The sequence below is a fragment of the Triplophysa dalaica genome, chromosome 4, assembly GCF_015846415.1.
Source record: "Triplophysa dalaica isolate WHDGS20190420 chromosome 4, ASM1584641v1, whole genome shotgun sequence".
In the NCBI taxonomy this organism is placed as follows: Eukaryota; Metazoa; Chordata; class Actinopteri; order Cypriniformes; family Nemacheilidae; genus Triplophysa; species Triplophysa dalaica.
The window spans coordinates 18,685,394-18,700,403 of record NC_079545.1 but is presented as its reverse complement, the minus strand read 5'-3'; the positions used below and the strand labels follow the sequence as shown (position 1 = coordinate 18,700,403).

Genomic DNA, 15,010 nt, shown 5'->3' with positions numbered 1-15,010 from the left:
TAATAATAATATTTCATCCATATTGTTCTTAACCTTAATTGTTAAATGAAAGATTTGCACACTGAACATTTTTTACGCTGAAGTAACTTAAAAATGTACTCAATTAAATATAAAACAATGATATTACAGTCACAAAAGGGAACTTTACAAGAACTTTGCCATAGAGGAATGTCAGCCTTATGAAGTTGATACTTACACTGTATGCATATTATGCATTTATAACAAACACAAAGCAACCAATTTGCACACGTTTATGTACACTTGATATCTAGGAGATTATTTAAAACACTATGAAACATGCACAACCACAATTAAATGTATTTAAAATTAAAACACTAAGATGAATTTATCTTGTATAAAACAAGTTTAGTTTCTCACCTTTATTGTCTGAGTAGATGATTTTCCAAAAATGTCCGCCAGTGCTATTGAAAGTTCTGCGTCACATGATCTAACCAAATCTTAAAAAATTGTGTCAAATTGACTAATAACCAGATTCATCTCAATATATTTTGTTACATTTCGAACAAGAAATTAAGTAATGTGCAAAATCAACCTATTTTATTGAGCCATATTTTACTATGGCCATGAATCATTTTTACAGTGCATGCTCGCTAGAGCGTACTGTACTGCTGTTGGAACATGTCTGCATACATATGCAAGTCATCTGCATATTCTGAATAAAACATGCACATTCTTTTCTTTTCTACTCATTCGTGCCATTTATTACCTTGCATTAAAGTAATTTAATCAATTCATTCGCATTCATGTCCTCAACAAAAGCATGAAAGGGTATATGCATGTTTGAAACCATTTTAAGCATAACATTGTTTCAGCGCTTTCTTTTGTCTGTATATTGATTTGTGTGCGTGAACGGACGACAAAGTTTGCACGCAAAATTAACTTCTTCCTCACTTTTACCATACAAACAAATCCATATAATTTGGGATCAAATCTAAATGCACGTGTGGAGAATTTTCATAAGCCTTAGCCAAAACACCCTCGAAAATATGTCTGGAAAAAAACAAGCTATTTTCTGTTATTTATACATCAATCATAATGATTTGTACATTAAAGATGTGAAATTGACCATGAGAGGAGAAAGCAGGTGAATGTACTGCGACAACAAAAAAAGTGCTTCAGGAATTGAGTCTCAGATGATATCTGGCATTATTAATAGTTAATCAATGTTTGTGATTACAATAAAAACACATCAAATAAATCAGAATTACATTGTCTTTGTTGCATTAAACACATTTTGTGTTGTACTGAGCACTTTGTGTCTGATCAATCATGAATTGGTTTGTGTTGGTGATGTACTGGAGCAGGGGAAAAGAATAGGGAATCCTTGAAACACGCTCCTGTGTTCTTAAAATGGAAGCGCTCAAGGACAGATTGAGCCGACATTCATTTAAAACAAGTATTGATTTCACAAGCAAACCAAGTCTCTTGTCAGAGCAAACTCTGCTGACCTCTCTCTTCTCATTCTGTCTTGTCCTTCTCTGCCTTTGATCTCACATCTGCTCGTTTCATTTCGTCTGGGACACATTAATTTATATGTATGTGAAAGTTGTATTTCATTTAAGGAGCATTTTTAGATTTATAAGAACTGAAATCATTTTATGTCAGTGGTTCTCAAATGGTTTTGCTTCGGGAGCCAGATTTTTTGTAGACATCATAGTGACATTTGCAAGACAGTGTATTGTACAAAAGTAAACAAATGACTGTTAAACACGCAACTTAAATATTGCATGAAACTCCATTTCACAACCATGCTGAATCAGATTTTTGGTCTTTGAAAACGAATTGTAGTCGGCACAAACAATGTTTATCCACATTGCATATTTAATGTAGCCTGAGTTGGGCAGTCCATGTTCCCATCTGCTGGCTTGGCTTGAACCAAGCAATGTATTTGCGCCAAAAAACTATCAAGTGTAATAAGTTTGATTGGATGTGCTCTTTTTACATCATTCAAAATGTTGCATTTTATTATTTGAATATGGGATTTTTTCCCTGCTGTTCTGACCAGATCTGATGATTAGATTGTGACGAATAAGTTGAGATCCACTGCTCTGTGTTTTTATTGCTCTCACAATTAATGGATAGTTCACCCCCCCCCCAAAAAAATTCTGTCATCATTTAGTCACCTTCGAGTTGTATAACCTGAATACATTTCTTTGTTTGGTTGAACACAGAGAAAGATTTTTGGATGAATGCTTGTTACCAACCATTGACTTCCATAGTAGGAAAAATGACAATGGTAGTTGAAAGGGCCCCACCATTCTTCAAAAAAAAAAAAATTTTGTGTTCAACAGATCAAAAAATAGGCTATTATAAAGTAATTTTACATACTATAGTAGTCAATGGGGTCCAATTTTTTTTTGTTTTTAAGCATTTTACCAAATATCTTTCTCTGTGTTCCATCAGAACAAAGAAATGTATACAGATTTGGAACAACTCAAAGGTGAGTAAATGTTATTTTTGGGTGAACTGTCCCATATTACTATCTCTAAGTTATTTTAATTCAATTCAATTCAAGTTTATTTATATAGCGCTTTTCACAACGTGCATTGTTCCAAAGCAGCTTTACAGGAGCAAACAGGAACAACAGAAAAGGTAAAACACAGCTCAGTGCATGGTGTTTATAGAACAAGCAAGATCATTCTTATAAATAATATCTAATTAATAAATAAATAAATGCAGTCTTCCGGTGAGCAAGCCAACACTGCCCTGATTTGTTATCAGTGTTTTAAAACTTAAAAAATGATTCATACCTGACGCATTTTCTCCAGTCACTTGCCATTTACTTGCGGGCATTTGAGTGCAGTACAATGCGCAGTGTTTTAATGTTGTTGTTTTTTATAGCAAAAGCAGCACTCAGAGAGCCAGCGAGAGAGAGCTTTTAAACAAATCTTGCCATTATTGAGATGCAGGTCTGATTAAGGTGAATGTCTAAAAGTGGAAACTGGAGAAAAGGCATGTTTTCTGAAGAAGGTGCGTGACCGGAGAGAAAGAACGACTAGCATGAATAAAAAAATAAAGAGAGTTCACTACCGCAGGGTTTGTAGTATTACATATTAGACATGGCTGACTGGTGAGGTCTAACAGAAACAGTCATCCAGCTGCTGTTTTCTTTTTCCCATGAGTGCCTACTGCCCACACACAGACCTGAACATGCATATTACATCAGATCATACCAACTACATGATGGGACTAATAATTGCACTACAATTTTTTGGCACGGTTATTTTAGTAATGATCGTAAATAGAATAACCTGGTCTGTATCCTAAACATTGTCCGAATGCCTTGCTGCAATGTCGAAAAACATAGACACGATTTATGCAAACATCTAGTTTGGACAAAAGATGTTACCTTCCTACGTCCTACTGTCGATTAAGGCCGCATTTTTCATGTTTCACATGCAGCCCTCATCCTGTAGGTTAATTTGACAGTGATCTATATACACACCTGTACAACAGTAAAGCTCATTTGGACACACTTTCAATTGTTTTGTTGACTATTTTGCAGTCAGTCTGTCGGAAAGGCGTTGTGCCAATGGTTGGGCCTGTTAGAGTCGGAGCGTGGAGCTCGCTGGAGGAACAGGCGTACATGCTTCTGACAGAGAAAGAGAGGCAAACCATGAGCTATTACATTCAAGAGTACCAGCGTGGACATATCGGAGTAGAGCCTCTGGCGATGGCCCTGTTTGAACTCTTCAACACTCATGCCAAGGTGAGGCTGACAATGAAGGAGTGCTGAAGAATTGCTAATAACATATTCAAACCTCCCTGCCGAAAGAGGAAGTTTATGCTAGATTCATTATCTTCCCATCCTGATCAGTTTTAGATAAATAATATTTGGGATTACATTTCTATCATACATTTGATCAAATGTTCCATTGGCTGTTCCTGTTCTCCAGCTGTCATTACTGGCTGAGGTGCGGACTCTCATCGCGCCAAAGGATCTGGAGCGCTTTGACGGGCAGGTGTTAAATCGTGAGTTGGAGGCGTGGAGATCTCGGCACGCAGGCTCAGGACTGCTGCATCCTGACTCGCTCTGCATCTCCCATCCCGAGGGCCACGTTCCTGCATGCCAGATGACCCCTTCAGTCCCAGGACACAACAAGGTATGCAGATGTGCATGCGGGATTTAGTGGTGAAAAAAAATATTTTTAGTCTTCAATCCTCATACAAACATGTATATGTATCAAACATTTTGTATGCATGTTGCATAGTTGTGCTTGGAAAGTAAGATGAAGCTCAGCTTTGATTTTAATTTTTATTTTAAAATCACACGCAACACATGAGCAAAGTCTTGTTAAAAACAAGAAAGGGTCAACAAAATATGAATACTTAAAACTGCAGTTAATGTTTCTATGCATTTTTTGTATATTATAATAAAATCGGATTCCTGAAATTGTTGCTGACTGACAGAAGCCTTGTATCTCCATTTTTCCTAAATTATTACTAGGTCACTTTTCATGTTTGTTTGTGAACAAATATATACAATACTATGTACATCATTTATTTGACGTAAGTCTGTAATACTGTAGTATTATATTAAATTATGGTGAGCTTTATCTTATTGATACTTAAAAGGGATACTGTAGTTCACCCAAATATAAATATTCTGTCATCATTTACTCAGTTCAACCTCTGGTCATTTTAAACCTGTATGACTTTCTTCTAAAGGTTGGACCCATTGACTTGCATTGGTTTTGTGCACGTACAGTTGAAAGAAAAAGTATGTGAACCCTTTGGGCTTACTTGGATTTCTTCATAAATTGGTCATAAAATGTGTTCTGATCTTCATCTAAGTCACAACAATAGAGAAACACAGTCTGCTTAAACTAATACCGCACAAACATTATACGTTTTCATGTTTTTATTGAACACAACATGTAAACATTCATAGTGCAGGGTGGAAAAAGTATGTGAACCTTTGGCTTTAATAACTGGTTGACCCTCCTTTGGCAGCAATAACCTCAACCAAACGTTTCCTATAGTTGCAGATCAGACCTGCACAACGGTCAGGAGAAATTTTGGACCATTCCTCTTTACAAAAGTGTTTCAGTTCAGCAATATTCTTGGGATGTCTGGTGTGAATCGCTCTCTTGAGGTCATGCCACAGCATCTCAATCGGGTTGAGGTCAGGACTCTGACTGGGCCACTCCAGAAGGCGTATTTTCTTCTGTTGAAGCCATTCTGTTGTTGATTTACTTCTATGCTTTGGGTCGTTGTCCTGTTGCATCGTCCATCCTCTGTTAAGCTTCAGTTGGCGGACAGATGGTCTTAAGTTTTCCTGCAAAATGTCTTGATAAACTTTGGAATTAATTTTTCCATCGATGACAGTAATCCGTCCAGGGCCTGAGGCAGCAAAGCAGCCCCAAACCATGATGCCCCCTCCACCATATTTCACAGTTGGGATGAGGTTTGCATGTTGCTGTGCTGTGCCTTTTGTTCTCCACACATAGCGTTGTGTGTTCTTTCCAAACAACTCAATTTTGGTTTCATCTGTCCACAGAATGTGTTGCCAGTAGTGCTGTGGAACATCCAGGTGCTCTTTTGCAAACTTCAAACGTGCTGCAATGTTTTTTTGGACAGCAGTGGCTTCCTCCGTGGTGTCCTCCCATGCAGTCCATTCTTGTTTAATGTTTTCATTATTGTAGATTTGTCAACAAAATGTTAGCATGTGCCAGAGATTTCTGTAAGTGTTTAGCTGACACTCTAGGATTCTTCTTCACCTCATTGAGCATTCTGCGCTGTGCTCTTGCAGTCATCTTTACAGGACGACCATGCCTAGGGAGTGTAGCAACAGATGAAGATCAGAACACATTTTATGACCAATTTATGAAGAAATCCAAGTAAGCCCAAAGGGTTCACATACTTTTTCTTTCAACTGTATAATAGAAGTGAATGGGTACTGGTATTACTCGTTCACCAACATTCTTCTTTTTTTTCATACACGTTTGAGGTGAGCAAATGATGACAGGATTTCAGTTTTTTCTGGCAGGTCGCTTGAGTCTAGCTTGCATCAGCTGATCAAATCAGGTTCAGCAAATCAACATTTACCAATAGTTATACAACAACTAGACTGTGTCCTATTTAAGTTGCCTTTCTCTGCTCCTTATCAGCTGCTTAAGCGTGCCGCACTAAAACCCTCCTCCATCCCTCCATATCTGTCGGATCATTTTAATTTAATCCTGTTAAGCATCATGAACTGTTCTAGTTGCCCAGGTGGGGGGACATGTTTTGCTGCGCTCCCGCTCTGTCCATATGGGCGGAGAGTTTGCCCAGAACAGTTTAATTCCGCCAACCTTAAAAATCGCTATTGTTTAAATATTTGACGACAGGGGTCCTGACAGAAAAGAGAACTATAGTTTCGGCTGATGGCATAGTTTTTTCACATCCTCAAAAGCTCGTGGTGCACGGAGTGGATTGCAGGGGAATAATACACTGGTTTGAAATAACATGGTGCATCTGTTTAGTGAATACTCCCCTCAGACGTTCAGCGTGTCTGCATGGATTGTGTAGATTTTCACATCACCCGCTGTGGCGTGTTAATTACATGAGTTGTTTCCACTCATTTTTTTAAGTTATAAAATCATGGCCTGTGTAAACCTGTAATTGAGCTGAATTCATGAGAAAGGCTGAGAAATGGTGTGTCGTCTCTCAAATGGAGCATGCATTTCTTTAGCACATGGCTTTTTGATTAAACTTGGAGTGACTGTTCTGTGTACGGATGAGTAATTTCAGCACTTTGTTTTTTTATAGACTGGGTGTAGATTAGATGAAACTTTGATGCCTGTTGAGAGTCTGAAATCTCTTCCTGACATTGCTTTGGTAAGTACATTCTTTGCTGTGTCTTAGCAAAGTTATGCTGGATTCAATTTCTCGAAAATGTCTTGGAAGTTCAAGCAGCCACATTAAAATGTTTTGTTTTTAAAGAAGAATTGACCAAAAAAGAAAAGTGAGAGACAGGTTTGCTTTTATTCTAAAGGGATAATTCACTCAAAAATGAGAATTCTTTCGTAATTTTTTCATCCTCATGTCATTCCAAATTTAGGAAAAATATTTTCTTCTTCTTCTGCAGAACACAAAGGGTATTTTGAACAATGCTGGTGAGCAAACAACATTGATCCCCATTGACTTACATTGTATGGACAAAACAATTTGAGACATTTCTCACAATATCATCATTTTTATTTTTCGGTGAACTATCTCTTTAAGAATGCTTTGAAACTTCAGAGATGGACAGATTAGTCCCATCAATTTACATTCAGTGTATTAAAGATATATATGGCATATATTAAACATGTTAAATACATGATAAAACACACAATATTTGTATAGTTGTAAAACTGCTTGGTCACATCACATAGAACCCCAGCAAATGATCTTGACGCATATCTGATCTCAGTGAGCTTGATAACCTCCCTAGTCATTGACGTAACAAAATGCATTTTAAGGATGTCTGTGAAATCTTAGCATTGCCCATGTGACAGCTTTTCTATATGTTTCATGTTTGATCTCAGTGACCTTGATACCGTACTTAGATTAAGTAATTGACATAATAAAATGCATTTTTACACTGTCTGGTAATCTGAACATTGCTCATGTGACAGTTTCTATCATCAATCGATTTGATTTGCATGATTTGTAGCTGAATTTTAATAGATTTCTTTTCTTGTTCTCATTTAATTAAACGTCAGTAGCCCAGAATTAACTTTTGTCATCTTAAATCATTATCTTTAATGAATCCGTAATCAACCCTCTTATCCTAGACAAGCCTTCGCTCTAAATTGTTATACAAACCGACAACTCTATCATCTGTTAATTTCATAATGTGCTGACATTTTGGAAGGAAATGTCACCTTTGAAAGATTCGAAATGTCAGAATGTGTTTTTTTATCCCCAGCATTATCATAACCTCTCTCAATGATAATTGCCTGTCTTAGTATTCAAAAGCAATAGCGAGCAGATAAATATGGACAGTACGTTCATGTTTTATTGCAGGACCAAGTGCAGTCCTCAACCGAGTCGCCCACCTCCTTCAAGCCTCAAGGCCACGTTCGTCATGCCAGCCCTAAAAGTCAGAGCAATCGGCCTTCGTCTAAGCTGTCCCAGACCAACCTGTTCTTTACCGCACCATGCAGGCGGCACCAAGATAACCACCCGCACTCGCCCTGCTCGGGCCACAACTCTCCATGTACCATCCACCACACAACATCCACCTGCTCCGTTCAATACACCCCGCCCTGTTCTGTCCGTCACAACTCTCCACGATCCTCCTATCATGCCAGCTCTTCCTCTGGAGCGCCGCCCCGAGATCTGGTTCAGTTTCTGATGAGCAGGCAGGCAGCGCTCTCGCCACACCAAGAGTCTCCGAACCGTTCTCGAGAAGGCACCCCCATGATCTCTCCACGGTCCTCTCCTTCAATTTCGCCTTCACTGCTAATGCCCGCACCACCTCCGTGTAGCCCTGAGAAGCCGAAGAGCTCCCCTTCGACACTCAGCCCACATCGCCTGGAGCCCGAGGCGACGGAGGAGAGACCGCAGCTACGAGGTGAAGGCACTTTGAATGTCTAATTCTTTGGGTTGGTTTGTTTTAATAGAGATACATGTAAAGATACAGTATATTTAAAATGGCTTTGTGCAGATTCTTTAGATTTCTGTATTTATCGTACACACATAAAAAAAATAACACCACACCGGTTTGGATGAGCAAAATATGACAGAATGTTTATTTTGAGTGAAGAAAGCATCCGAGGACCTTTGTGTTTGTGGGTGTGTGTATATGTTTACCTGTTTGGATCAGGGCATGCCTCTGTGTGGGAAGTGACGGTAAAATGCATCTTAACTGTGGGATCAGTATGCATTTCAATCAGTATGAGTTGTGTTCACAACCAACAAACGTTAGATGTCTACATGAATTCTCATCCATGTGAATGCAGATTTCTGATCTCTGAAAGCTAAGTTGTCTGGTTATTTATGGATGTGAGTGATCATTTGTCTGTGGTCCCAGGAGCCACGCTGTCCCAGCTGTCAGACAGCGGGCAGACTTTGAGCGAGGACAGCGGAGTGGACATAGCAGAGGCTGGAGGGTTGAGCAAGGACAGCAGCCCGCGGCCAGGTAAAGCTCCCTTCCTTCAGCTCACAGGAGACCCCCGCAGAGCAGACGGCCTCCGCAAAACAGGTGAGAAGGCGACCGGATGGTTTGTTGTTTCAATGAATCATTGTCGACATCAACAAATAACTGGTGTATAGATAGCTGCTGTGTTTATATGATATCTTCATCTCATCTTTTAAGGGTTTTGTTTGGTCTCCCGGTGCAAGCTCTAATTTTCCAATTTTCCTTCATTTCCTACATGTTAAACTCCTCCAGCTTGCTAGCTCTGTCTATTTTTGTGTTGAGTGTGCCGTCTAATGTAGCATCTCTCTTTTTTGTTTTGTAGATGGGAATAATGGAGCCTACTCTTGTACGGGTGCCTAAGTGTGCCAGTACTCTGGGTATTGCTGTTGAAGGGGGTGCCAACACCAGACAGCCTATGCCACGCATTGTGACCATACAGGTGTGTCATAGCACTGGACGCTCACACACAGGTTAAAGTTCAAAGCTCAGCTTGAACTTCATAGACTAGAAATTATGTACTAAAAGTATTGAATTAGGAAGGAGTGGTTCACCTCAAAAGGAAAATTCTGTCATCATTTACTATTTACAGCTATTTTGAAGAATGTCGGTGTCTAAAAAGCGTTGGTTCCATTCACTACTGTTGTAAGGACACAAATACAATGCAAGTGACAACCAATGGTTTTCTGTTGTCAACATTCTTCAAACTATCTTAGATTGTGTTCTGCAGAAGAAAAAAAGCCATACATGTTTGACATGTCAAGATGGTGAGCGAATGATGACAGAGTTTTAATTTTGGGATAAACTGTTTAAAACTCAAAAAGTGGTCCAGTTTAGTCCCAGATAGTAGGCTTACAAATATATTACTACTACACTGGTATAGGTATACTTGCTGCATAAAGTACACTTAAAATATACATCACATAGTATAGTATATATTGTATAGTATAGTATAAAGAGGCAAATTGGGATGCAGCATTTTACTTTAAGTATACTTAAGAAAATGTACTTGAAGTGTATATAATGGATGTGGTGAACGAGTTGCGAGCGATGTTGATTAAAGTCAATTACATTTTAAGCAACAATAGTTCAGGGGATTTCACGTTTGATACTTTCTTACCCCTATTTTTATGCTTATTAGAATATTGTGTCATTAACTTGTTTTATTTCAGTGACTTAAGAGGTTGCAATTCCTGTCTATATAGACATTAAGCTAGACAACAGAGCAACTCGCTAGGTTTATCAACAGAGCTATATTGTATGTTGCTTTTACATTCTATAGCATTTTGATGCAGCCAGAAAGAAATTTCATGCAGCTGTTAATATGAAATTGTAAAATAAAAAGTATGACAAAGTCAGGTACAATGACATTGTGAATGTTTTGCAGAACAAACCTTTCATAAATGGAAAGGGTAGCTAATGTAGTGTGAAGATCCTATATTACACCCTTCAAGGTGCGACATACAGTTGTAACTTTAAAGGGAAATATAATGTGGTTTCAGAAAGCTTTTAAGAGCTGTTCTCTCATTGATACATAAGTGTGTAGGTCGGTAAAACCTGCATCTCAATCTTAAGACTAAAATGAGCACTTTGAATTAAAAAAATGGAAATGCTTTACCATTAAATAGCAACATGTGCATCCAGCAGCATTAAGTTTGACCTTTAGTCTAGCATCTGATGGCTAATAGAGTACATTAACATATTCAGGACCTCTTCAGGTAAGAGGATACTTTGTGCTTTTATCTGTGATGCAATCGCCCGACAAGAAAGTGTGAGAAGGTGCAGTGCACAGAAATGTGCACGTTTGCATATTAATACCCACTGGGACCCGTCCGCTAGTGATATGCATATAGCTTCAGGGTATGTTTAATAAAAGAAGAGATCATCTAATGGAACACGCAGAAAGATGTCCCATATTGCTGACTGAAGACTGTGATGACTGCATGCTTGTTCTTTGTCGATTGCCTGGGTATCCTTGAAATTTGTGTAAAAGACCACCCATTTTACTATCGGAATTAAAGTAATAGTTCACACAAAAATAAAACCCTTTTATCTTTGTTATATTCTACAGACTTATTTCGTATTTCTTATTGGTTTCGTTTTTTGTTTTACAAATCTACAAGTCAGATTTCCCTAAACTTGAACTTGAGGTTGACACATTTAGATCTGCTTTGTTCACAAACTGTATGCAGCCATGACAGTAAATGGTTAATTAAAGTTTTTTTGGTTTGATATAATGTCTCTACCGCGTCGTCTCATGTCTTGAACTTAACTTAAATTATTTTAAATAGAAAAAATGAAATTGATCAAAAAATAGAAATGGAAGTTACTGGTGTGGTTTTGATTTTGTGCTAGTTATTAATAAAGGAGTTTGTCCTTGACAGGTCTAATAGGTATCTGGTATTTCCAAAATTCAGAAAATATCAGAATGGCATGTTTTAAATTGCTTATATCACAGCACTGAACATAGAAATAATGATTGTCATCCACTTGTGTTTTTCAAGTGTCATATGAGTGAGATCTCAGATGTTGCCTGGTGCCGTAGCGAATTGAATCCAACCCCACAGAAAGCACGCTACTTTACAGTGAAAGACATAGGTGTAACCATGGTTACAGTTATGGATACACCGAAATGAAAATGCTTGGCTGAAGCGGAATAAAAATGAAACAGTTGGTGACAAGGCTTTTCGTATTTCTTCTATTTATTTGGCCAATTTTTCACTATTGCATAAACTGAATGGTCAAAATGTGCTTTTTATATTTTGTCGTGCTTTTCAATATAATAAAACATAACTTCAAATAAAATTGAGCAAAACAAATTACAAAAAAAGTGGGCCCTCGCCCTTCTTGAATAGCCCAAATTAGGCCTATAACTGACTGCTGAAAGAATGTACTGTAGCCTATTCTGTACTCCTACAACAAAACACTTCAATAAAAAGTGTCATGCAACGTAACGTTATAAGCTAAAAATATGAATAAACGAAAAATGTTGGATTATTATAGGCTACACTGCAAAATGATTTAAGGACAACCATTTCAACTGACGACCATTTTAATCACGTCTCTCCTCCACCAACAAAAGCTGTCTGTTTTCTCAGAAGGTGTGCTCGTGGTCAGAACATGACAAGTTGTTTAGTACAGGGAACTGTGTGCACGCGACCACTGTATGATGTCAAAAGATGTCGCGTGCGGTGGGGCTACTGTCAGTCCGCCCGCTGCAGTCTGGAGTACACAAGTTACCGACTGGTAAAGACGCTTTCATTTAGAAATGTACTACGGTGTGGCAAATTCCGTGCCATGTGTTTCTCTGAACACGTATTATATGCTCAACACACTGCCGACACGTTTGCTGCCTTAATAAAGCGCTTCGCTCTCTCTCTCTTTCTCTCTCTCTGCGCTGGTTGCTGCTTGATCATATCACACGTCATGCTTTTCTTTGCCGTTTTACGGTTGCCGTAATTCGGTGCATCCCTAGTTACATCTCTCCCAGACTCTTTCTCAATGGACTTTGATTTTGAATCCAATTGTCATTATGAGAGCCTTCGCTATTAATCTAAAATAAATAAATGTAAATGATGATTATGTTAATAATCAATTGTATGACTGAATGTATGGGCTTTCTTGGAATCATGACCTTCACCTTGGTTAAACCAATCAGGGTTAGTGCACCACGTGACACGATTTATCTCTCCGTGTACACAGTAGAGGAGTTTGTTGGCCTGAGTGTAGCACTCCACATTGTATTGAGTCCTATTAGACTGCGGTGAGAGACCAGCAACCTTCCAGCTAAGAAAAAGATGACAACAAGAACGCTCATCTTGGTTATCTCTTTCCACCCCTCCTGGGGCATTTTATATCTATATTTTGGCAGAAGGTCAGATAATGACCTCTCGATTTGAAGTGCCAGATCGGAGCAAGCAAGTGTTCATTTTCACACCCGATTTCGCCCTTGTCTTTTCTCTCGCACTTTTGAAAGATGATATCTCTCTCGGAAAGTTGGCGACAGCTACTTTCTTTGCTCATTCCTTCTCTTTCTGTTTCTCAGAAGGGGGGCTCCGCTCACATCTCCGGCCTGTTACGGGTAGGTCAGGTGATTTTGGAGGTGAACGGCGTGTCGCTCAGGGGCATGGAGCACTGGGACGCAACTCGGGTCATCGCAGAGGCCTTCAAGACCAAAGACAAAGACCACGTGGACTTCTTGATCGTGGAGTTCAACTCCGCTCTGTAGGAGTCCTCCAAGACTTTGCATTCCAGACGATGCTGCGGATACACGCGGAGGGGACGAATGAGTCATGCTTGTCATATCTGAGTCACAAATAGCTTAGAGTTCAAGAGCCGCCACACACCCACCTTATGTCTGCGTTCTCGCTACAACAGCATCCAGTCAGACTTTCTTGACTAGTGAAAGACTTCCACCCTACGCATTTATCGCAACGTCCTGAATGATGTGAATGACCGTGATTTTGGCCCTTTAATACATCTCTTCGCGTCAAGGACGATGAGCTAAGAGAAATAGACAGCATTTGAAATACAGTTTGAGAGAGTCGTGTGCTTCACGGTAGATGAAAGATTGCTTGTAAAAACAAAGAACAGATGCTTCAAACAGATGCGGACTGTTTATATACAGTAATATAAAATAAAATCATTTTAAGCTACATAGGGTCGAATGCTACTAATTTATATTCATTTATCCCAGAAGAGCATCTGCATTCAGTTGACAAAATACCTTATTTTACAAAACAACTAATAATGATGATTTTACAATGATAACTAAAGTTTTCTTAACATTACTGTTAAGGGTTAACGTTGTTGACATGCGGTGTAATGATATTTGCCTGGTAATGAGAGATATTAATGCGAGATTATTTGTCGCGGTTTTGTTATGAAATGGCACTGTTTTACATAATGTTTCTTTATACTTAAAGTCTCTATTATAGATTTGGTGGTGATATGAACTGTTTAGAGAAAGTGGAGAGCCAAAGGGATTTTTCTGCTTTAATATTTTACTAGAGGATCAGTTTGATTCAGGACAGATAGAGATAGAGGAGCTGGATGCCTCTCAAAGTTCTTCTGTCATAACCCCCCCCAAAAAAACATCAGCTGTAAATGTTAGTGCGCACACTTCACAGAGCTGTTATGGATAGATGTATTTTTTGTTATAGAGCACATGTGCAATATAGAATATAGGATCAAAATACAATGTAGATGTATGTAGAAAATACTTTTTATGCAAATGCACGGCTCCTAAATATGCAACCTACAGAGAGAGTTATTGTATATAGGTAAAATAATCTAAAACTGTATATATTTTATTTATGTAATATATTTTGCACATACTGTTGATAAAATCTTTTCAATGACATCAAAAACACACATACCCCATCATGATGAAACCAAAACATCACTTGAAGCATAGAAGCGTATGTGCTTTACCAACCATAAAATTGAGGTTATCTTGCCTTCGGATGTTTTATTCTTACACTATCATGTTAATAGTTTCTTTCAGGGTTTCCACATGTTTGTTGCTTGTCATTTGTAGATTGTCATTGCACTTTGCAACATGTTACACATAGTACTGTAATTTTACAGGATCTGTAATATCGTAGGCTATTTACAAAGAAACACCGTATAAACACAGGGTGCAGTACAAGGATATCAGTATTTTGCCCTAACTATTTATCAATCCTGCTACAAAATGAGTGAATTACATCAATATTTACAGACTGGAGATACATATCTGTACATTTCTTGACAAAATAAATAATAAAATAGAAAATATCACTTTGTTATTCTCTGGTCTTTGGAAGTGTTTTAGCGACCTCATGTGTTCAATTGGGGGATGTCCTTCAGTTTCTGCAATTGATTTAGCTTCAACGGCACAAT

At 38.4% G+C, this 15,010-nt stretch overlaps 1 protein-coding gene across 2 annotated transcripts in view; it reads left to right on the top strand.

Annotated features, from left to right (window-relative positions):
* whrnb (whirlin b) overlaps positions 1-14,826 on the top strand; it is a 48,834-nt gene extending 34,008 nt beyond the window's left edge. The window contains exons 6-12 of one of the 2 annotated variants that reach the window (XR_008906507.1): positions 3,527-3,730; positions 3,918-4,124; positions 6,772-6,840; positions 8,014-8,563; positions 9,023-9,193; positions 9,453-9,569; positions 13,173-13,310. Coding sequence is in view for 1 of the 2 variants with exons in the window: in XM_056746304.1 (XP_056602282.1) it covers positions 3,527-3,730; positions 3,918-4,124; positions 6,772-6,840; positions 8,014-8,563; positions 9,023-9,201; positions 9,453-9,569; positions 13,173-13,355 (1,509 nt within the window). In the remaining variant the exon portion in view is untranslated. Of the gene's footprint in view, positions 1-3,526; positions 3,731-3,917; positions 4,125-6,771; positions 6,841-8,013; positions 8,564-9,022; positions 9,202-9,452; positions 9,570-13,172 lie in introns of both variants that reach the window. The other variant, XM_056746304.1, reaches the window with a different exon arrangement.
* The last annotated feature ends 184 nt before the right edge of the window (positions 14,827-15,010 follow it).